The sequence below is a fragment of the Hyperolius riggenbachi genome, chromosome 10 (assembly GCF_040937935.1).
Source record: "Hyperolius riggenbachi isolate aHypRig1 chromosome 10, aHypRig1.pri, whole genome shotgun sequence".
In the NCBI taxonomy this organism is placed as follows: domain Eukaryota; kingdom Metazoa; phylum Chordata; class Amphibia; order Anura; family Hyperoliidae; genus Hyperolius; species Hyperolius riggenbachi.
The window spans coordinates 242,636,622-242,660,176 of NC_090655.1; the positions used below are offsets into that span (position 1 = coordinate 242,636,622).

A 23,555-nucleotide genomic window follows, 5' to 3' on the forward strand; every position below is an offset into this window, starting at 1 on the left:
GCACAGTGTCACCTAGCTAATGCGCGATGACGCGTAAGTGGCTCACGTGTCGCATGCGTCACGCGTCTTGTCAACACTAGCCACATGCATAGTGCGTGAGTGACCAGGGCGGGCGTGTCAGTTATCCCCGACTCCGCCCTTCTCCACCAGCCCGAACCTTCATTCAGAGAGACCGAGGCGGGCGCGTCATAAACACAGCTCCGCCCCCGTCTCTTCCAATGCGCTCACTGTGGACACCACTATTGATCGTTCGTACAGGGAGATCGAGGCAGGCGCGTCAGTAGACGCGACTCCGCCCCCATCCCTTCCAGCACGCTCACCATGGTAACCACTAACGCATTACACCTATGTGTAAACACAACTGTCCACAGGACTAGTTATATGGATGAAGGGCTACTGTACGCACATGATAACTATCCCCAGACTTTTCCACGAGGGGGAGTTCTTTTCAACAGGCCGGAGAAGCAGACGACCCCGGAGGAGCAAGCGGAAAAGCAACAAAAAAACATCAAATGGAAACAAGGAAGGTGACCAACCGTGCCCGGTAATTAATCTATCACAAAGATGCCTAGACCCAGCCGAAATGAATCTATTATCCAAAGGATTATCGTTTTGCCCTAATAACCCCAAAAGTGACTTTCAGCTGGAAGTTGACATGTTCAAATTTGAACGTACATTAAAAATCAAGCAATTCTTCTCCAAACAACCACCGAAGCCACAGAGCCACGTAGAAGAGGTGAGTCCCTTCAAGTTGAAGAGCAAGTTTGTACCACCCGGGGAGTACCCGAGTATTGAAAGCCCGCCCTGGTCACTCACGCACTATGCATGTGGCTAGTGTTGACAAGACGCGTGACGCATGCGACACGTGAGCCACTTACGCGTCATCGCGCATTAGCTAGGTGACACTGTGCAGAGTGATTGGACACACGTTAGTCACGCCCCCAGGCGGCATCAGCGGCGAGCGCTCTGCTGAATCAGGACGGTGATGAGCAGATAACGGACGGAGGGGGAAGGTATTAGAAGTTTGAATGCATGTAATTAGGACTGTAATATGCCAGCGGCGATCTGGGTGCACCTGATGACGATAGGTGTAGTAAACAAACGAAAGGAGGTATACCCTGAAATATGCATTTTGTAAGAACAGCCCATAGATTATCCATTGTTGGTTAATAGAGGTTGTGTTTATGTATGTTAATAACCATGATGCCATTTGTGAGGTCACAGCTTTCGGGTGGGGTATTGGGTAGTAGGAGAGTATATAGAGGAATTGTCATGGATGTGTGATGTAACCATATGCCTTGAGAAAGGGGGACCCTGCGTGGCTCCCGAAACAATTGTTGGAACTTTTGTAGATACTGGCACAATAAAGGGTGTGCTTTAAACTGCGGTGTGCTGGTGAGATCTTTGAGATTGACTTACGAGTTTGGTATTGCCTATACCGCCTCACCAAGCACCCCAAGGAATGGAAGGTGTGCCTGCTTCGCTGGGAGATTACTGATCCTAATAGTAGTCCAAATAAGCCAAGTAAACTTCTGCTGTGCTAACATTCCATCCTAAGTGCTGTCCCACACTGATTCCTGGAGATGTCTTCAATAAATCCACCTGCAGTCAACAAATGCTCCCAGGCATGCAGGAAAACAAACAGATAGAAACTCCCTCGGTGTGGAAAATATTTCAGCTTTTAATAATAAAATCACATAATAACAATAGACCAGGCACTCACATCCATGGGTCCTCATTCTGTTAGGATCCACTGGCTACGATCACTACCCACTCTGGTGGTACTATAACAAACATCAACCAAATCAACCTTTATGGATCTTGCCCGCTCTCCAAGATCAGTAAAGGTCGATTTGGTTTGTTACAGTACCACCTGAATGGAAAGTGATCATAGCCAGTGGGTAGCCCTTGAGAGGAATAAAATGAAGGCAGTCATACACGTCAGGCTGCCTACAACCGAGTACTCATATTCCTATGGGTCAGGTAGCAAGCAATGTCCTCTGCCTGCTCTCCATCCATGTACAATGGCTAGGGCTTGCAGTAGATGGAATGTCCCTTGCCTCTAGCCCTTCCCCCTGTTTACATGGACAAAGGGGCCACACCCTCCTCTGTAGACTTCTGATCCCCCTCACATTTGTCTCATATTTCTTCCTATTTTTTTTAATTGTCCTCATTATGTCACCCTCCTCCATAGACAGCTGATCACTGCTCACATACAGTATGTCTCTTCTTCTTCTTCATAATCTTTTAAACGGAATCCGAGGAGTAAAAAAAAAACAAAATCGGAACTTACCTGGGGCTTTCTCCAGCCCTCTGTAGGTCGGGAGGTCCCTCGGCATCCTCCTGGCTCCTCTCCTGGTCCCTTCGCAGTAATCACAACCGGCGACACCAGGGTCGAGTGTCGGGCTGACACTTCCTGAACGGTGACGCTCGTCAGCATCACGCTGGCTGCAACGCGTCATCAGGGTGGCCGGCGAGACAGTACTGCGCATGCGCGGTTTTCTAACTCTAAACCGTGCATGCACAGTACTGTCACTCCGGCCGCCCTGATGGCGCATAGGGGCCGGCATGATGACGACGAGCGTCATCGTGCAGGAAGTGTCAGCCTGACACTCAGCCCTGGTGTCACCGGTCGTGATTTCTGCTGAGGGAGAGGAGCCAGAAGGATGCTGAGGGACCTCCCGACCTACGGTAGGCTGGAGAAAGCCCCAGGTAAGTTCCGATTTAGTTTTTTTTACTCCTCGGGGTCAACCTTCACCGTACACTGCTGACTCACATGCATCTCTTCTTCTTCCTCTTTTTTTGTCCTCATCATGTCAACTTCCTCATAAACACATACTTACCTAAGGAAAGGTAGCCTCTAGATTCTAATGAGGCTTCCCATAGCATCCTCTGGTCCCCTGTTGCCACTCGCGGACCCTCTAGCTGGTCAGAGTCATGCTTCTCTTCTGGCACGAGGGCGGGCGTGCCTGTATTGTAACACAGACCTGCTTGTGCACAGGTGGGTCTGACTTACTGCGCAGGTACAGCTGAGCTCGAGCAGGTGCAGTACAGCCACAATCCTGCTTGAAGAGGAGTGCTTTCCCTATCCGATTAGTGACAGCTGCTCTGTAATCTTTGGAAGGTCCAGAGGATGCCATGGGAAGCCTCAGAATCCAAAGGCTTCACTTTTCTTAGGTAAGTATGTGTTTTTGTACCCGAGCTTCAGCTCCAAAACACTTTAGGACTGAAACTTGACCGAAAAAACTTTAAGAATTATTATTCTTTATTTCTTTAGCCACCATGTTCCCATATATCACACATGACTATCATGTAACAAATGTACTTGTAGGGATGGAGGCCCCAAAAATATGAAAAAAATGTATTCCATAGACTACAAATACTTAAAGTAAGAGGTAATCTCTCAACTATCCAGAAAATAGGATGACAGTAATACTGGAAAATTGTTTATTCACAACACAAAATAGACAACACGTTCCACAGGTCAATACACAGTGCCTTGCAGAAAAGTGAACAAGTTATAGGTGCCTCTGATTGGCGGTAATTGTTTTTTTCCCAAAACTATAAACTCAGGACAGTGACCATGTAGTGTCTGGCAGGACCTGGAAAACCGAGCAGGGAAGGTTAATTTCCTGCAGGCTCTTGTGAGTATACTTACATATACTTACAATTCCCTAATCTATTAACGATACTGTGCCATTGGGCTCCTGGTCTCTCCTTTCACCTAGGTATTCCTGAGTACGAGCCCACTACAGAGAACACTGAAATCTCCCCACATGTAACAAGTGACCACCATGTCCATAAATAGTATGTTTGGCCACCATATCCACCACATAACAAGTGCAACCATAATGTTCAAAAACAACAAGAGCAGCAACCATGTCCCCATATTACAAAGGTTGCCACCCTATCCGTATAAACATTATAACAAATGCAGCCATCGTGTTCACACATAACAAGTATGGCCACCATGTCCATAAATAGTAAGTTTTGGCCACCATATCCACCATATAACAAGTGCAACCACAATGTCCACAAATAACTAGTCCAGCAACCATATCCCCAATTCCCCATGCCACAAGGGTGGCCACCACACCATATCCCTATATAACAGATCCGGCCACTACACTCCATGAGGCCACTCCACTTCTCTTCTTTCCTTCCTTTCAGGGTTGCATATGAGGTTGGAGCATGCTGTTGCTGATAATAGTCACCTTCTCCATAGATGTCTCCTTGCTCATCTACTTTTGTCCAATACATCTTCTCAAACAGACCTACAATGTAACATTGCTAGTGGCAGCACCGCAGAAATGATGCCACGTGACCAGAAGTGACATCACAGGTAGTGTTGGGCGAACATCTAGATGTTCGGGTTCGGGCCGAACAGGCCGAACATGGCCGCGATGTTCGGGTGTTCGACCCGAACTCCGAACATAATGGAAGTCAATGGGGACCCGAACTTTTGTGCTTTGTAAAACCTCCTTACATGCTACATACCCCAAATTTACAGGGTATGTGCACCTTGGGAGTGGGTACAAGAGGAAAAAAAAATTAGCAAAAAGAGCTTATAGTTTTTGAGAAAATCGATTTTAAAGTTTCAAATGGAAAACTGTCTTTTAAATGCGGGAAATGTCTGTTTTCTTTGCACAGGTAACATGCTTTTTGTCGGCATGCAGTCATAAATGTAATACATATAAGAGGTTCCAGGAAAAGGGACCGGTAACGCTAACCCAGCAGCAGCACACGTGATGGAACAGGAGGAGGGTGGCGCAGGAGGAGAAGGCCACGCTTTGTGAGACACAACAACCCAGGCCTTGCATGAGGACAAGAAGCGTGCGGATAGCATGCTTTGTACCGCCATGCAGTCATAAATGTAATAAAGATAAGTGGTTCAATAAACAGGGACCACGCGGCAACGCTAACCCAGCAGCAGCAGACGTGATGGAACAGGAGGAGGCTCAGGAGGAGAAGGCCACTCTTTGTGAGACACAACAACCCAGGCCTTGCATGAGGACAAGAAGCGTGCGGATAGCATGCTTTGTACCGCCATGCAGTCATAAATGTAATAAAGATAAGTGGTTCAATAAACAGGGACCACGCGGCAACGCTAACCCAGCAGCAGCAGACGTGATGGAACAGGAGGAGGCGCAGGAGGAGAAGGCCACGCTTTGTGAGACACAACAACCCAGGCCTTGCATGAGGACAAGAAGCGTGCGGATAGCATGCTTTGTACCGCCATGCAGTCATAAATGTAATAAAGATAAGTGGTTCAATAAACAGGGACCACGCGGCAACGCTAACCCAGCAGCAGCAGACGTGATGGAACAGGAGGAGGCGCAGGAGGAGAAGGCCACGCTTTGTGAGACACAACAACCCAGGCCTTGCATGAGGACAAGAAGCGTGCGGATAGCATGCTTTGTACCGCCATGCAGTCATAAATGTAATAAAGATAAGTGGTTCAATAAACAGGGACCACGCGGCAACGCTAACCCAGCAGCAGCAGACGTGATGGAACAGGAGGAGGCGCAGGAGGAGAAGGCCACGCTTTGTGAGACACAACAACCCAGGCCTTGCATGAGGACAAGAAGCGTGCGGATAGCATGCTTTGTACCGCCATGCAGTCATAAATGTAATAAAGATAAGAGGTTCCATAAACAGGGACCGGCAACGCTAACCCAGCAGCAGCAGCAGCACACGTGATGGAACAGGAGCAGGCGCAGGAGGAGAAGGCCATGCTTTTTGAGACACAACAACCCAGGCCTTGCATGAGGACAAAAAGCGTGCGGATAGCATGCTTTGTACCGCCATGCAGTCATAAATGTAATAAAGATAAGTGGTTCAATAAACAGGGACCACGCGGCAACGCTAACCCAGCAGCAGCAGACGTGATGGAACAGGAGGAGGCGCAGGAGGAGAAGGCCATGCTTTTTGAGACACAACAACCCAGGCCTTGCATGAGGACAAAAAGCGTGCGGATATAGCAGCAATGCTTTTTGCCGCCATGCAGTCATAAATGTAATACAGATGAGAGGTTCAATAAACAGGGACTGGAAACGCTACACAATCCCAGATGTTCATTGGTCATGTTACTTGGTTGGGGTCCTGGAGTGTTGCGTAGTCATTTCCAATCCAGGATTGATTCATTTTAATTTGAGTCAGACGGTCTGCATTTTCTGTGGAGAGGCGGATACGCCGATCTGTGACGATGCCTCCGGCAGCACTGAAACAGCGTTCCGACATAACGCTGGCTGCCGGGCAAGCCAGCACCTCTATTGCGTACATTGCCAGTTCGTGCCAGGTGTCTAGCTTCGATACCCAATAGTTGAAGGGTGCAGATGGATTGTTCGACACAGCTACGTCATCTGACATGTAGTCCTTGACCATCTTCTCCAGGCGATCGGTGTTGGAGGTGGATCTGCACGCTTGCTGTTCAGTGGGCTGCTGCTGCATGGGTGTCAGAAAATTTTCCCACTCCAAGGACACTGCCGATACCATTCCCTTTTGGGCACTAGCTGCGGCTTGCGTTGTTTGCTGCCCTCCTGGTCGTCCTGGGTTTGCGGAAGTCAGTCTGTCGGCGTACAACTGGCTAGAGGAGGGGGAGGATGTCAATCTCCTCTCTAAAGTCTCCACAAGGGCCTGCTGGTATTCTTCCATTTTGACCTGTCTGACTCTTTCTTCAAGCAGTTTTGGAACATTGTGTTTGTACCGTGGATCCAGAAGGGTATAAACCCAGTAATTGGTGTTGTCCAGAATGCGCACAATGCGTGGGTCGCGTTCAATGCAGTCTAGCATGAATTGAGCCATGTGTGCCAGAGTCCTACCAGAATCCTCATCATCCTCTTGTGAGCATTGTGATAGTTGTTGTGATGCATCATAGTCGTCACCTTCCTCCTGGTCTGCTTCTGCTGACCATTCGCGCTGAATTGTGGAAGTCCAACGTGCACCGCTCTGGCCCTCGTCAGTGGTGGCATGAAATTCCTGCTCCAACTCCAGCTGTTCCTCCTCCTCTTCTTCGTCATAGCTGCTGGGGCCAGCGTTCCCTGAGGCGGATGGCCTGATGTTGGTACCATCACGCTGATCGTTTTCTCCTTCAGATTCCCCCAGTTGCATCATGACAGCTGTTTCCTTGATTTTCAACATTGACCTCTTCAGTAAACACAGCAGTGGTATGGTAATGCTGACTGAAGAGTTGTCACTGCTCACAAGCAACGTGGATTGCTCAAAATTTTGGAGGACTTGGCAGAGGTCCAACATGTTGGCCCAATCGGATCCACAGAAGCTTGGCAGCTGTCCGGATGCGCCTCGGTACTGCGCCGTCATGTACTGGACCACTGCACTCTTCTGCTCACAAAAGCGTGCTAGCATGTGCAGCGTAGAATTCCAGCGCGTAGGGACATCACACAGCAAGCGATGGTGGGGGAGATTGAAGCGCTCCTGCATCTTGGCGAGTGCCCCCGAAGCAGTACTGGAATTTCTACAATGTTTGGCCACTCGACGCACCTTCAACAGAAGATCGGCCATGCCTGGGTATGTCCTCAGGAACCGCTGAACTACTAGGTTCATCACGTGCGCCAGGCAAGGGATGTGTGTCAGCTTAGCCAACCTTAAAGCGCGAATGAGATTACTCCCATTATCACACACAACCATGCCCGGTTTCAGGTCCAGCGGTGCCAGCCACAAATCCGTCTGTTCCTTTATTCCCTTCCAAATTTCCTCCCCTGTGTGCTGCTTATCCCCAAGGCAGATCAGCTTCAGCAACGCTTGCTGACGCATGCCAACAGCTGTGCTGCACTGCTTCCACGATCCTACTGCTGCTGGGTTAGCGTTTCCGGATGAGGTACAGCTTTGAGATGCGTTGGAGGAGAAGGAGTCAGAGAGGTAGGTGCTGCTGTTGTTATCCAGTGGGAGGGACGGCGGTGTAGCTGTTTGCGGCGTGGGCAACACCCGCGCCGTAGCAGGTGAGGAATCGCTGCCAGGCTCCACAAGGTTCACCCAGTGCGCGGTAAGGGAGATGTATCGACCCTGTCCGAACGCACTCGTCCAAGTGTCAGTGGTGAGGTGAACCTTGCAGGCAACGGCATTCTTCAAGTTTCGGGTTATTTTGCTGACCACGTGCTCATGCAACTCAGGCACTGCAGAGCGCGCAAAGTGGTAGCGGCTGGGAACCACGTAACGTGGGATGGCCACTGACATCATGACCTTGAAGCTGTTTGTCTCCACCACTCGATATGGCAGCATTTCGCAGGCCAGAAGCTTGGCTATGCTGGCTGTTACTGCCACGGCCCGGGGGTCATTTGCTGGCAATTTCCTCTCGCGCTCAAACATCTCCGACACAGACAACTGAACCGTAGCGCTGCACTCGGAAGGGCTGTTGGTTGTTGTGTTTGATGAACACTGGGAGACCTCAAGAGCACTACTCCGGAAAGTGACAGTGTCAGCGTCGTCTGATGTTTGTGAATGTTGTGAACCACGCAATGGCTGGGCTACTGCTGCTGCTGAGGCGGGTCTGGTGGTGAGTCTGGTGAACCCAAGGGAGGCAGTGTTGCTGGTACCCTGTCCTGCCGCGTTTGCCCACAGAGTGGGATGTTTGGATAGCATGTGGCTGCTCATGCTGGTGGTGGAGAGGTTGTTAATACTTTTCCCCCTGCTCAGGCGGGTCTTGCACACCTTGCAAATCGCCATGGTAACATCCTCAGTGCAGTCTTCAAAGAAAGCCCAGACTTTGGAGCACCTGCCTCCTTGCTGGCGATTTCTGTTTGCTCCTCTTTTGCCTCTCACTTGAACTTCCACGCTTGTGGTGCCTGAAATTGCGCGCCGCCTACCTTGTGGCACAAGGCGAACTCGTGCAGCAGTGGGTTCTTCAACAGACTCATCTGTGCTGCTGCTGCTACGACGGCGATGTTCTCGTTCACAAACAAAATCTGGGTCTATGTCCACATTGTCCATACCCTCCTCTTCCATCTCCTCAAACTCGTCATATGTCATTGTGGGGGGCCGCCGCCGTGGAGTAGAGCTCCCCAGAACAACCTCTGCGCAGCTCACTCCAACGTCGTCTTCCAGATCTTGTCGGCCGACCTCCTGAAATTGCAACCCCTCCTGCCCAACTTGCTCTGGGATTTGGGTTTCCGAGTCCTCCTCGAACTCGCCTTGTATTTCAGTGCGCGGTGCATTTCCCACAGTTAATGGTTGTGAATCCGGGCACAACATTTCTGGCTGTTCCTCCATTGACCTTTGAAAGGTGGAAGTTTGTTGGGCTGGGAATAGCTTCTGCGAATACCCCATTGTGTCCTGAGGTAATTCATCGGACTGGTTATCTGGCAGTTGTGTGCGTGGTGTCGCTGCCGGTTGTGTCAGCTTTGTGCCCACTGGCTCCTTGTAACTGGCTGAGGACTCGGACCTCGTGCGTGATGTGCTGGTGCTGCTTAACCCACTGCTGGACGCTTGAGAGGTCATCCAAGTAATTATCTGGTCCTGTTCTTTTGGATTTGTGAGGGTTGTTGTCCTGGACAACATGGGCGGTATTGAGTGGGTTTTCTTGGGTGCTCCCCTGTGGCCTGTACGTGAACCGTCAGGGGAAACACCTCTTCCCTTGCCCCTTCCTCTTTCACCGGATTTCTTCCTCATTTCACTTATCCTTACAGTACACGCTGACTGGCAGCAGTACAGTGGCAGTACAGAAATGCTATACAGTACCACTATTCCCAGCAGCGACACAGAGCACAATGCTATACAGTGGCGGGTGAGCGGTGTACCACTATTCCCAGCAGCGACACAGAGCACAATGCTATACAGTGGCGGGTGAGCGGTGTACTACTGTTCCCAGGCCCAGCAGACACAGAGTGGAAGTAAACACAATGCTATATAGTCTGGCTGAGCGGTGTACACAGAGTGGCAGTACACACAATGCTATATAGTCTGGCTGAGTGGTGTACACAGAGTGGCAGTACACACAATGCTATATAGTCTGGCTGAGCGGTGTACACAGAGTGGCAGTACACACAATGCTATATAGTCTGGCTGAGCGGTGTACACAGTGGCAGTACACACAATGATATATAGTCTGGCTGAGCCGTGTACACAGAGTGGCAGTACACACAATGCTATATAGTCTGGCTGAGCCGTGTACACAGAGTGGCAGTAAACAATGCTATATATAGCGTGGCTGAGCGAGGTACACAGTGGCAGTACACACAATGCTATATAGTCTGGCTGAGCGGTGTACACAGAGTGGAAGTACACACAATGCTATATAGTCTGGCTGAGCCGTGTACACAGAGTGTCAGTAAACAATGCTATATATAGCGTGACTGAGCGAGGTACACAGTGGCAGTACACACAATGCTATATAGTCAGGCTGAGCCGTGTACACAGAGTGTCAGTAAACAATGGTATATAGTCTGGCTGAGCGGTGTACACAGAGTGGCAGTAAACAATGGTATATAGTCTGGCTGAGCGGTGTACACAGAGTGGCAGTAAACACAATGCTATATATAGCGTGGCTGAGCGAGGTGCACAGTGGCAGTACACACAATGCTATATAGTCAGGCTAAGCCGTGTACACAGAGTGTCAGAAAACACAATGCTATATATAGCGTGGCTGAGCGAGGTGCACAGTGGCAGTACACACAATGCTATATAGTCAGGCTGAGCCGTGTACACAGAGTGTCAGTAAACAATGGTATATAGCCTGGCTGAGCGGTGTACACAGAGTGTCAGTAAACAATGGTATATAGTCTGGCTGAGCGGTGTACACAGAGTGGCAGTAAACACAATGCTATATATAGCGTGGCTGAGCGAGGTGCACAGTGGCAGTACACACAATGCTATATAGTCAGGCTAAGCTGTGTACACAGAGTGTCAGAAAACACAATGCTATATATAGCGTGGCTGAGCGAGGTGCACAGTGGCAGTACACACAATGCTATATAGTCAGGCTACGCCGTGTACACAGAGTGTCAGAAAACACAATGCTATATAGCGTGGCTGAGCGAGGTGCACAGTGGCAGTACACACAATGCTATATAGCCAGGCTAAGCCGTGTACACAGAGTGTCAGAAAACACAATGCTATATATAGCGTGGCTGAGCGAGGTACACAGTGGCAGTAAACAATGCTATATATATAGTGTGGCTGAGCGAGCGGTGTACTACTGTTCCCAGCAGCGACACACAATGACTGGGGGGGGACCCTGGCTAGCGTGGCTGGAGAGCGAACTATGGCGGAAATGGCGGAGATATGACGTGGTTCGGGTATTTATTTACCCGAACCACGTGACCGTTCGGCCAATCAGAGCGTGTTCGGGCCCGAACCACGTGACCCGTTCGGCCAATCACAGCGCTAGCCGAACGTTCGGGGAACGTTCGGCCATGCGCTCTTAGTTCGGCCATGTGGCCGAACGGTTTGGCCGAGCACCGTCAGGTGTTCGGCCGAACTCGAACATCACCCGAACAGGGTGATGTTCTGCAGAACCCGAACAGTGGCGAACACTGTTCGCCCAACACTAATCACAGGATGGGTATGCCTTTGCATATAGCAATGGCTGAGGAAAGAAAACAGCTCCATGTGTACCTCTACAAGGGAGGGCAGGAATTAACCTACAAACCTACTGCAGAACAGCCTTGTCTTCAAAAAATTTGAGTTCTATTGCTTCTCTTTCTTTGTTGAATTCTTAAAGGACCACTATTATTGTGAAAATCCTAAAATGTAAAGTACATGTAAGCATATACAAATAAAAAGCACACTTCTCCCAGAGTAAAGTGTGCTATAAATTACTTTCCTCCTATGTTGCTGTTACTTACAGTGGGTAGTAGAAATCTGAGAGAACCAACAGGTTTTGGGCCAGTTAATCTCCTGATGGGGTGTTCTTAGTGGGGGGTTTTTTGTATTATTTTTGTATTATTATTTTCAGAAGTCTTTAGTGAATGTGAATGTTGCTTAATTCAACTGCCCAAAAAAATTGTATGCTGAGCAGGGAGGCTGGCCAGCATCTTTGTATAAATTCTTTACAGGGAGTGTCTTTATAAAGAATAAAGGCCATGCTGAGAATCCCCCATGAGGAGATACGCTGTTCCAAAACCTGTCAATAATGTCAGATTTCTACTACCTACTGTAAGTGAAAGCAACATAGGTAATTTATGGCTCATTTTACTCTGGAAGAAACTTACTTCTTATTTGTGTATGTTTACATTAAAATTTACACTGTTTCGCTATAGTGGTCTTTTAGGTGCAGGTAAGCTCTCAAACTACATGAAAGTGGTAAACTGGGCCAATCAAAATTGGTAAGCACCCTTAGGATGTACAAGTTTTCTGTCGTGCTGTGTTGCTGCTGCTGGTTTGTATCTTAAAATAACAAATGTGTAATGGTGGTTGTAATACCAATACTATCCACAAGATGGTGATCTCTCTTTTACCAACAGGAAATCATAAGAGGACAGAAAGCAGAGAGGAGACATTGCTGGTACTGGCAGCAGGTGAGTAGAGCTGTTTGATTGCTGTTGCTCCCTTATCTCTGGCATTGGTGACGTCAAGGTTAAGTGGCACCTGGCCAGTGTCGGACTAGAAGGTGGAAAAATTATCACACCCAATAGAAACCTGCAGCAAGTCTTTACTGTGAGCAGCAACACCTGATTACTGCTGCTTGGCCAGCAAGTGGATTTCCTCAGCTGTACCACCTCCCAGTCCAACACTGCACCTGGTACACACACGCACGCACGCACACACACACACACACACACACACACACACACACACCCTTTAAAGGGAACCCGAGGTGAGAAGGATATGGAGGCTGACATGTTTGCCGGGCTCTCCTAATATTAATTGTAATACCTCAAGCCATAGACCCTGATCAAGCATGCAGATCAGATGTCTATGACAAGTTTGACAAGATTAGCTGCTTGATTGTTTCAGGTGTGTGATTTAGACCCTACTGATCAGAAAGATCAGCAAGACTGCCAGGCAACTGGTATTGTTTAATAGGAAATACATTTTGCAGCTTCCATAGGTCTTCTTTTAACCTTTTGGGCACCGCGTGTAGTAAATCCTACGCCGCACTTGTGGCTCTTTAAGCCTGATGCGGCGTAGGATTTACGCCACCTGCCATTTTCACTCCCGACGTGATCATGTGCACCTGAGAAAGGAGATTTTGTTGTCATATGACAGCTGACATCTTCCCTCAGTGATCAGGAGCCATCGCGATTGGCTCCTGATCACGTGATCACTACAATCCCCAGCATATAGCAGTGATCAATAACAGAGCAGCGGCAGTCTGAGGGGAAGAAGATGATCCACTCACCTTCTTGACGTTCCTCCGGCAATCATCGCTCCCCTCCGCTCTGGCCGGCATCACTGCTTGCTTTGACATAAGTGTCAGGTCCCGGCTTGATGACGACATCAAACCGCGACCTGGGACTTAACGGCAGTGCGAGAGAGGATGCTGGCCAGAGCGGAGGGGGCTAGAGCTGCTCATTGCTGGAGCCTGGGAGGTGAGTAAAGGCTGCTGGCAATACGAGAGATTCCTGGCCACACAGGGGACCCCATGCCCAGCCATCTATAGTGGGGATCCGGCTGCCTGACCCCTCCCCCCCCCCCCAAATTCGCCCTCCTGCATGTAAAATGGCCTGGTCCTCAAGAGGGTTTAGGCAACTGGCCCCCAAAGAGTTAAGCATACTCAACAAGATGATGTTTTCTTATGTAGTTTTGAAATACTAATACTTATGTCTTTTATGATCTTATTTTTCTGTCACACTGTGCTTGTAGGGTGAGGACCTGATTAAAGTGAACTTTCAGAAAAGAGACAAAGAAGATATGGATGATCAGCAGTCTGTGGAGGAGGGTGACGTAATGAGGACTATTAAAGAGGAAGAAGTAGAGACATATGTGAGGCGTGATCAACAGTCTATAGAGCAGGGTGACATGACCAGGACAAATAAAGAGGAAGAAGAGGTGTATGTGAGGGGTGATCGAGAGACTAAGGAGGAGGTTGACAAGCTGAGAACAATTAAAGAGGAAGAAGAAGAGACATATGTGAGGAGTGATCAGCAGTCTATGGAGGAGGGTGAAATGATGAAGACAATTAAAGAAGAAGAAGAGAAGTATGATAAGAGTGGTCAGCACACTATGGATGAGAATCAAATCATTAAAACAAGTGAAAATAAGGAATGTTCTCTGAACATTGGAGCAGGTGAGTAATAAACATAATGTGTAAAAAGGTTTTTCATCCTCTTCATTCATTTAGTTGACACTCCATAACCATATGTACGTCTGCGTGCCTGCCAGATGTGTCTGTCATTCACTGTGTCTTTCAGCTGTTGCATAGGCATGTTTATAGCTTCACATATGCTGTCTATCCGCTGTAGCCTCTGTCATCGTCTTCTTTTTTTGCCCTCAATTTTTCCAAGCATCAATGATTTCTCCATAGAATCTGTCTTCTCATTATGTGACCAAAGTATTTGAGTTGTAGTAGTAGTATCAGCCTTTCTAGTGAACACTCGGGCCTTATTTCTTTAACCATTACTGCCGCCTGGATGTGATTGTCACTTCCAGGCAGCTGCTGCTGGCCGCTTCTGTGTGCACCCGCGCGTTGTCCGTGCTGTGCCCCGTTAGCCCAGAGATCAATGAACATAGTTCCCATTCATTGATCTAAGCTTCTTATCAGAGGCCGCGGTCTTTCTGAAAAAAGAAAGTTTGCCGCCCTCCTTGTACTTCCTAGAAGCGAGCACTTTCGCTTCCAGGGCTAAAAAAAAAAAAAAATGTCACCGTGGCCATCTTGTGGCCAAATAGTAAAACTACATCTACATACATTTTTTTTATAAAATAAACCCACATTATTGCATTTAACTGTTTACCTCCCACACCAAAAAATGTTTAATAAAAAAAAAAATTACAATAAAAAAAACATAAATGGTTACCTAAGGGTCTGAACTTTTTAAATATGCATGTGACAAGGGTATATTACAAACACTTTTTTTAAATGTATAAGCTTGTAAATAGTGATGGACGCAAAACTGAAAAAATTCACCTTTATTTCCAAGTAAAATATTGGCGCCATACATTGTGATAGGGACATAATTTAAATGGTGTAATAACCGGGACAAATGGGCAATTAAAATACATAGGTTTTAATGATGGTATCATGTATTATTTTAACCCATTCGCGTTCCGTCGTTTTCACTTGAGAAATGTTCACCTCCCATTCATTAGCCTATAACTTTATCACTACTTATCACAATGAACTGATCTATATCTTTTTTTTTCCGCCACCAATTAGGCTTTCTTTGGGGGGTACATTTTGCTAAGAGCCACTTTACTGTAAATGTATTTTAACAGGAAGAATAAGAAAAAAAACTGAAAAAATTCATTATTTCTCAGTTTTCAGCCATTATAGCTTTAAAATAATACATGCCTCCATAATTAAAACTCACGTATTGTATTTGCCCATATGTCCTGATTATTACACCGTTCAAATTATGTCCCTATCACAATGTATGGCGACAATATTTTATTTGGAAATAAAGGTGCATTTTTTCCGTTTTGCATCTATCACTATTTACAAGTTTAAAATAAAAAAATATAGAAGTATTTCATCTTTACATTGATATTTAAAAAGTTTAGACCCTTATGTAAATATTTACATGTTTGTTTGTTTTTTTATTGTAATGTTTTTTTTATTTTATATTAAACATTTTATTTGGGTAGTTTTGGGAGGGTGGGATGTAAACATGTGATTTATAATGTAAATGTGTGTTTGAATTTAATTTTTTTTACTTTTAGTTGTAGTTGTAGTTTTACTTTTTGGCCACAAGGTGGCGGCCATGAGTTTGTTTACATGACGTCACTCTAAGCGTAACACACGCTTAGAGCGGCGTATAGGGTACGTTACAGCCAGAAAAAGCGAAGCTTCCGAGAGAAGCTGTCGCTTTTTCAGCGGGGGAGAGGAATCAGTGATCGGGCACCATAGCCCGATACACTGATTGCCTGGCTAACGAACCACGGGCCGGGAGCGCGCGTGCATGCGGGTGATCGGCCGCGGGAGTGCGCATGGTTCCTGGACGTAGTTTCTACGTCCAGGAACCAAAATAGGTTAAAGCTATAATGGCCGAAAACTGAGAAATAATGATTTTTTTTTAAATAATTCTTAGTAAAATGTACCACCCAAAGAAAGCCTAATTGGTGGTGAAAAAAACAAGATATAGATCAATTCATTGTGATAATTAGTGATAAAGTTATTGGCGAATGAATGGAAGGTGAAAATTACTCTGATGCATAAGGTGAAAAATACCAGTGGGCTGAAATGGTTAAGTACTGACTGGTTTGATCTTCTGGCAGTCTAGGGAACTCTCAGTAGCTTTCTCCACACCCACAGTTCAAAAGCATCCATTTTTCTACTCAAGACCTTATTTATAGTCCGACTTTAACAGTCATGTGTTACTTTGTGTAGGGTCACCCAAGATGAGCAGGTCATTGTGGAGAGTTCAGACGATCTGCTGGAGAAAGTACTGGCAGCTCATTACAGTAAACTACTGCTAAGAAAACCAGATGAAAAGAAATTTCTATCAATTCAAACTGATTATGGATCTGTCTCACAAAACTTGAATTACGTCTCCCTACACAGGTCTCTACTTATATTATGAATAACTTTTCTGCACTTTCTATGCACTTTTCTCCTGCATTCACAAGCATAATAAGCAAATTAGGATATAGTTCCCTGATAGGAGTAAAACAACGGGGGCTGGGCAAAGGTGTAGCTATGGGGGGGGCGGGGCAAGTGGGTACATATGTCCCAAGAGGCAACACTGTGAGAGCACTAAGCACGGTTACCGTATCTCCATGTGTGTGAGAAATGACTCATTGTCTGCCCGAAGTGCCCCGCTGCTCTCCCTCCTTCCCTCTGCAGTGGAGTGCAGAAACGTTAACAGCAGAAGACTCACCGGCTCCAGTGTTCCTGCAATGACGTCGTCTCTCCTCTGCTACATGCACAGCGCCCTCTACTTGGTAACAGAGGTGTCATGTGACAAGAGACGCAGCTATCACCAAGGAGAGGATGCTGGGCATGCTGCAGAGGGGAGACGACATCTTCGATGAAATGTTGAAACCGCTGAGTCTTTTGCTGTTATTATACATCTGGCCATCTAAAGGGGAAAACATCTGACTATCTGAATGGGGGAAGAGGGAAGGGGGCACATCTGGCTATTTATTGGGGGGAGATAAAAAGGAGGTGCGGTTTACTGGTCTCATATAAGTCTCATCTAATCAAAAATGTAAAACATAACATTTATTAAACATGTATAAAATCAGGTACATGGACATTCATGAAACATGGGTATTGAATTGATAACGTCAATACAAGCAATACAATGTGCAGCCTAACAAACTTTTCGTAGCAAACGCTGCATCCTCAGGATAGTAGAGAGAAAAAACACAGAGAGATCCGGGAGCCCAATCTGGTGCAATATGGTTAGTGGATCTCTGGGGGAACGCCTGGGAAATTGGGTGGATGAACACTTGCAGCCTCTAGTGCGACGACTTCCGGGCTATATACGTGACACCAAACATGTGCTTAGTAGTTTACAGCATTTTCAATGGCAAGAAAAATATAGTTGGATTGCCATTGATGTGAAATCTTTATATTCATGTATTCCCCATGGTCTCGCTCTGGAAGCCTTAGAATACCATATGGCCAGATATTCTGCCTTTTCTTCGGATCTCCAATTCTTCGTCGCATGTGCTGTCCATTATCTGCTTACCCACAACTATTTTCTTTTTGATTCTGATTTTTATTTACAATTGTGTGGAGCTTCGATGGGAGCGAAATTTTCTCCCTCACTAGCTAACCTATATATGGGCTGGTGGGAGGAGCTCCACATGTTCAGCGACTCTAACATTTTTTCGAGCCACGTTGTGTGGTATGGCAGATATATTGACGACCTGTTGGTCGTCTGGGACGGCACGTGTGACGAAGCTCAGCAGTTCGTTGATTTTCTTAATGTTAACAACTTGAACCTTGTGTTCACTTTTCAGTGGTCACCCCTAGAGGTCAATTATCTTGACCTTACTCTTAGGGGAGATCCTTCCTCGGCCTCTGTTGTCTCCAGCACGTACCGCAAGCCCTGCGGCGGCAACTCCACCCTGAGGGCCAATAGCTGTCACCCGTCCCACACTATCCGTGCGGTCCCGGTGGGGGAGGCTATTCGGGCGCGCCGGAACTGTTCTGACGCCGCGGCCCTTGGGGTGGAGTTGAGCGCTGTGGGTGCTCGTCTTGCGGAGCGTGGATATCCAAAATGGATGATAGAAAGGGGAAGGAAGCAGGCCCTTCTGAGAACAAGAGAAGACCTTTTGGCATCTAGTTCTCGAAGGATGGTATCACAGACGAAAAGAGACACAGTGTTTGTGACTGCTTATAGCCAGGAATATACACAGATTACACAGATTATAAGAAAATGTTTACCTGTGTTGCAGGCTGATGACACCCTTAATGTGATCCTTAAACAGGGTGTCAAATTCGCTAGTAGAAAGGCCCCCACACTAGGGAGTATTTTATCTCCCAGTTTGTTTTCCAGCAGTTCCTCACGTCCATGCTGGTTAACCACTCGTGGCTCATATAAATGTAATTTTTCTACTTGTAATTATTGTGTTGTACATCAACCTGCCCGGTCTGTTACTTCGTACTCGAATGGAAACATTTTCCCTATGAAACAGTACATTAACTGCCACACAAAGTTCGTGGTCTATTTGATTTCATGCTCCTCATGTCATGTTCAATATGTGGGTTGTACTACACGTCATCTCAGACAGCGTGTAGGGGAGCATTATAGGGGAGCAGGATGGTTGACTGTGGAGGTATCCAATGTGGCCAAGCATTTTAGAGAGGTCCATTCTGGTGACATGGCTTCATTTTCATTTCAAGGTATTGAGCGTGTCCAGAGGCCCCCCAGGGGGGGAGACGTTTACAAGCGTCTCCTCACTCGGGAGGCCTATTGGATTTTCCAACTAGGAACGCGTTCGCCAAGAGGCCTTAACGCCAGATGGGACCTCAATACAGTTACGTAATTTGGGTGTACTGTCCCTGGTGTGCATATCTATGTATGTAACTGCTTGTCAGATTCATATATATTTTATTTTTTGTACTTTCATTGCTGCGTGAAACTGTAATGTGTTCAATCATGTGTACTTACATTTTATCCTTGTGTTATATGTTTTTATGTATTGATTACACTGTTGAGGATGTTCCTCAAGTTTTATGTATACACCTCTTTGTGGGTGGGGCCTGATCATGTGGTATCGGGTGTGGTCCTATCCTTTATATAGGTCACCTCTGTTCACATGCACCTATGCTATGATTAAGGGCGTGTAACGCCCGAAACATGTCAGCGTGTGGTGATGGATTTTAGCCTGTCATGTGTTTGATTCAATAAAGGTATTTCGACTCTACCTACATCGTGCGGAACTCACTTCCTACAAGTTAGTGGATCTGGATGTAGCTATTAAAAGCAGTAAATATACTCACAAACGTGGGTTGCAGTAAAGGCAACCACTTGTGTCCGCAGGTGGGGAAGTACCGTCCCCACTCGGCCTTTAGGTCCTAGGTGGTCGCTGCTCCAAAAAAACGATATAACGGTCGACTAAAATCGGCCTAATCTTCCCTACTGACAAAAGGGGTGTAAACTTGCTGGGTACAGGTAGGAGGCGCCCGGGAAAGGATGTTTAATATAATACTCTATATGGCAGTATCCAACTACTACAAAATAGGTTGTCCTACCTTATAGGTGTCCCTTTAGGAAATAGAGACAATCAGAAGTAAAAAGGGAATAATTTTAATGGTGCACTAGATGACAACGCGTTTCACGGTCACAGCCGCTTCGTCAGGTCAATAGCAGTGCCTGTATTGCAGGGAGTCCTTTCCCGGGCGCCTCCTACCTGTACCCAGCTGCATCCTCAGAGGCATAGAAATTGCAAAGTCGATTGCCCAAGTAAAAACGCAATATCGTACAGACATAGCACTATAGAATCCACCCAGATGTCACATAGTTACATAGTTATTTGGGTTGAAAAAAGACATCCATCCATCGCTTTCAACCAGAAAACAAAGTACAACACCAGCCTGCTTCCTCACATATCCCTGTTGATCCAGAGGAAGGTGAAAAACCCTTACAAGGCATGGTCCAATTAGCCCCAAAAGGGAAAAATTTATTTCCCGTCTCCAGATGGCAATCAAATAAAATCCCTGGATCAACACCACCGGGCATTACCTAGTAATTATAGCCATGGATGTCTTTCATCGCAAGAAAAGCATCTAAGCATCCTTTAAATGCAGATATAGAATTTGCCATAGCAACTTCCTGTGGCAATGCATTCCACATCTTAATCACTCTTACTGTAAAGAACAATTTCCTAAATAATGGCTAAACCGTTTTTCCTCCATGCGCAGATCATGTCCTCTAGTCCTTTGTGAAGGCCTATGGACAAAAAGCTCAGAGTCCAGAGTATCCACACAGGGTAGGGCGGAAGGGTCTAAAGTTAGACTCAATCCTGTGTCCCAGGAAGTCAGTGCTTGCAAATAACAGGCAATGTAATAATCTCCTAGGAGTTGGCATGAAAGTGACTTAGGGCGCTACATCTACGTTTTACATTTTTGGTTAGACAAGACTTATATGAGACCAGTAAACCCTAACGCCTTTTTTTTGCATATTTCTAGTGTGACTGTTGCTACAGTAATGAGCATTACTAATGGTAATGCTTGTTAGGAATGCGCGTTACTGTAGCAACGGCCGTGCTACTCGCGGTACTGCAAGTGAAGGGAGGGTAACATTGCCGTGCGCTGTGTGTAACAGAGCTTCAAAACATAAAAAATGAGTGCTTTGAATAGTTATATTTTGTTTTCCCTCGACAGATGGACACTATGTGAAGAATGATCAGGGAAGACCTTCACCCTCAGATACGGAAGATAATAGTGTAACTCAATATTCTACAGAAGTAATGCAAGTTTCTCAAAACGTTCATCCCAGACTTCACCATGACACAAGATCACCGGATCCCTCTAATCCTATGATGACTTTGGATAGGTCAGATCTTGTTGCCTCGGATATCCATTCAGAGTGCCTCACTACAAGTAGATCACATGGTCCAACTAATTCTGAAGAGTCTTCCAGTAAAATTGTTACAGTAAGACAGGGAGATGAGAAGAGATTTCAGTGTTCTGAATGTGATAAATGCTTTAAAATACAATCTTATCTTATTGCACATCAGAGAGTTCACACAGGAGAGCGGCCTTTTGTATGTTCAGAGTGTGGGAAAGGATTTGCTCAAAAACCCACTATGGTGAGACACCAGAGAAGTCATACGGGGGAGCGTCCTTTTTCATGTTCAGTTTGTGGGAAATGTTTCACTATGAAGGCAACCCTGCTTACGCACCAGAAAACTCACACGGGTGAGCGGCCATTTTCATGTTCAGAGTGTGGGAAATGTTTCATCAGGAAATCAGAGCTTCTCAGCCATCAAAGGCAGCACACTGGGGAGCGGCTTTTTTCATGTTCAGAGTGTGGAAAATGTTTTGGTGATAAACAAAACCTTTCTAAACACCAGAGAGGCCACACGGGTGAGCGTCCTTTTCCATGTTCTTACTGTGGGAAATGTTTCAGGGAGAAAAGAAACCTTTGTTTCCACTTGAGGACTCACACAGGTGAGCGTCCATTTTTATGTGCGGAATGTGGAAAGTGTTTTATTAGGAAAGAAGTCCTCGTTGACCATCAGAGAATTCACAATGGCGAGCGTCCTTTTTCATGTTCTGTTTGTGGTAAAAAATGCAGTAGAAAAGCAGACCTGCTTTCGCACCAGAGAATTCACACGGGCGAGCGGCCCTTTTCATGTTCAGAGTGTGAGAAATGTTTTGCTAGGAAAAAAGTCCTCGTCAGCCATCAGAGGAGGCACAATGGTGAGCGGCCTTTTTCATGTCCGCAGTGTGAGAAATGTTTCACTGAGAAAGAATACCTTTCCAAACACCAGAAAATTCACACTAGAAGCCACACAGTCGAGCGACCCTTTGCATGTCCAGAGTGTGGGAAATGTTTCAGCCAGAAAGGAAGCCTTCAAATCCACTTGAAAATCCACACAGGCGAGCGTCTGTTTTCATGCACAGAATGCGGAAAAAGTTTTATTAAGAAGGATGAACTCCTCTGTCACCAAAGAAGACACACAGGCGAGCGGCCGTTCTGTTGTTCAGAGTGTGGGAAAGGCTTCATTAGCAAAGCAAACTTTCGAATTCACCAGAGACGCCACACAGGGGAGTTCCTGTTTTCATGTTCAGAGTGTGGGAGGCCATTTACACGGAAAGCAGAGCTTGTTCAACATCAGAGAATTCACACTGGTGAGCGGCCTTTCTCCTGTTCAGAGTGTGGGAAAAGTTACAGTCGGAAAGCATGCCTTCTCGCTCACCAGAGAATTCACGCAGGTGGGCCACGTTTTTCATGTTCTGAGTGTGGGAAATCTTTCATTGAAAAAGGAAACCTCGAAGCGCATCAGAGAAGGCACACAGGTGAGCGGCCCTTTCCGTGTTCAGAGTGTGGGAAACGTTTAAGCTCAAGGCAGACTCTTCTTAAACACCAGAAGCGTCACACAGGAGAACTTTCTCTTTCATCTTCTTAGTCTGGGACAAGAATAGAAGAGTTTATACTCACCTTATCCCTGGTGCAGCCAGGACTGGCTGCCTCTCCTCTTTACCAATCGCCATGTAATCAGATTGGGAGGAGCTTCCTGAATAGTTGTATTCAATCGATTTCTGAGTGGATAATGAAACCATCTTACGTGTCAGACTGAAGGTATCGAAATTACAGATGATGCGTTTTACCGGACATGGCCACTTCTTCAGGTCTGTAGTACAATGTAGTACAATGTCTTCCTGCAGCTGCACACACGGACTTGCAACGACTGTAATGACCACCAAGGAAATTCCAGTAAGAAACGCAGAGCAAATATGAGCTTAAACATTTTGGAGAAGCCTAATGGATAGAACAATTAAACTGTGTGTGGAACGGAATGTCTTTCCTCCTGAAAGAATCTTAAAACCATATGGCCATATACAGTAGTTTAATCTATAGCAAAGACAGGCAATATGCATTCTGTGGGTTTTAATCACCACTATCCCGAAAATTGTGAAATTTAAACTACATGTAAACATATACAACTAAAAATGACATTGCTCCCAGAGTAAAATAAGTTATAAATTACCTGTTTCCTATGCTACTGTCACTTACAGAAGGTAGTAGAAATCTGACAGGTTTTGGACTAGCCCATCTCCTCATGGGGATTCTCTGGGTTTTCTTTTTTTTTTCAAAAGCATTTAGTGAATAACAGTTGGTCAGACCAACTACCAGGATAGTGTGCGACCATATGGGGGGGGGGGGGGGGGTGCAGCAGGCATCTTTGTATAGATTCCTTCCAGGGTGTGCTTTTGAGAAAAACAAATACTAAAAATCTCCTATAAGGAGATGGACTAGTCCAAAACCCGTCAGATCTTTCAGATTTCTACTACGTGTGAGTGATAACATAGTAAAAAAGTAATT

At 46.4% G+C, this 23,555-nt stretch overlaps 1 protein-coding gene across 1 annotated transcript; it reads left to right on the top strand.

Annotated features, from left to right (window-relative positions):
* The first annotated feature begins 583 nt into the window (after window positions 1–583).
* On the top strand, window positions 584–23,200 carry LOC137537016 (zinc finger protein 271-like). The gene is made up of 4 exons (XM_068259174.1): window positions 584–736; window positions 12,417–12,470; window positions 13,759–14,182; window positions 20,888–23,200. Exons 1-4 carry the CDS (start codon window positions 584–586, stop codon window positions 22,636–22,638), a joined length of 2,382 nt encoding a protein of 793 aa, XP_068115275.1. The 3' UTR covers window positions 22,639–23,200.
* Window positions 23,201–23,555: the final 355 nt, after the last annotated feature.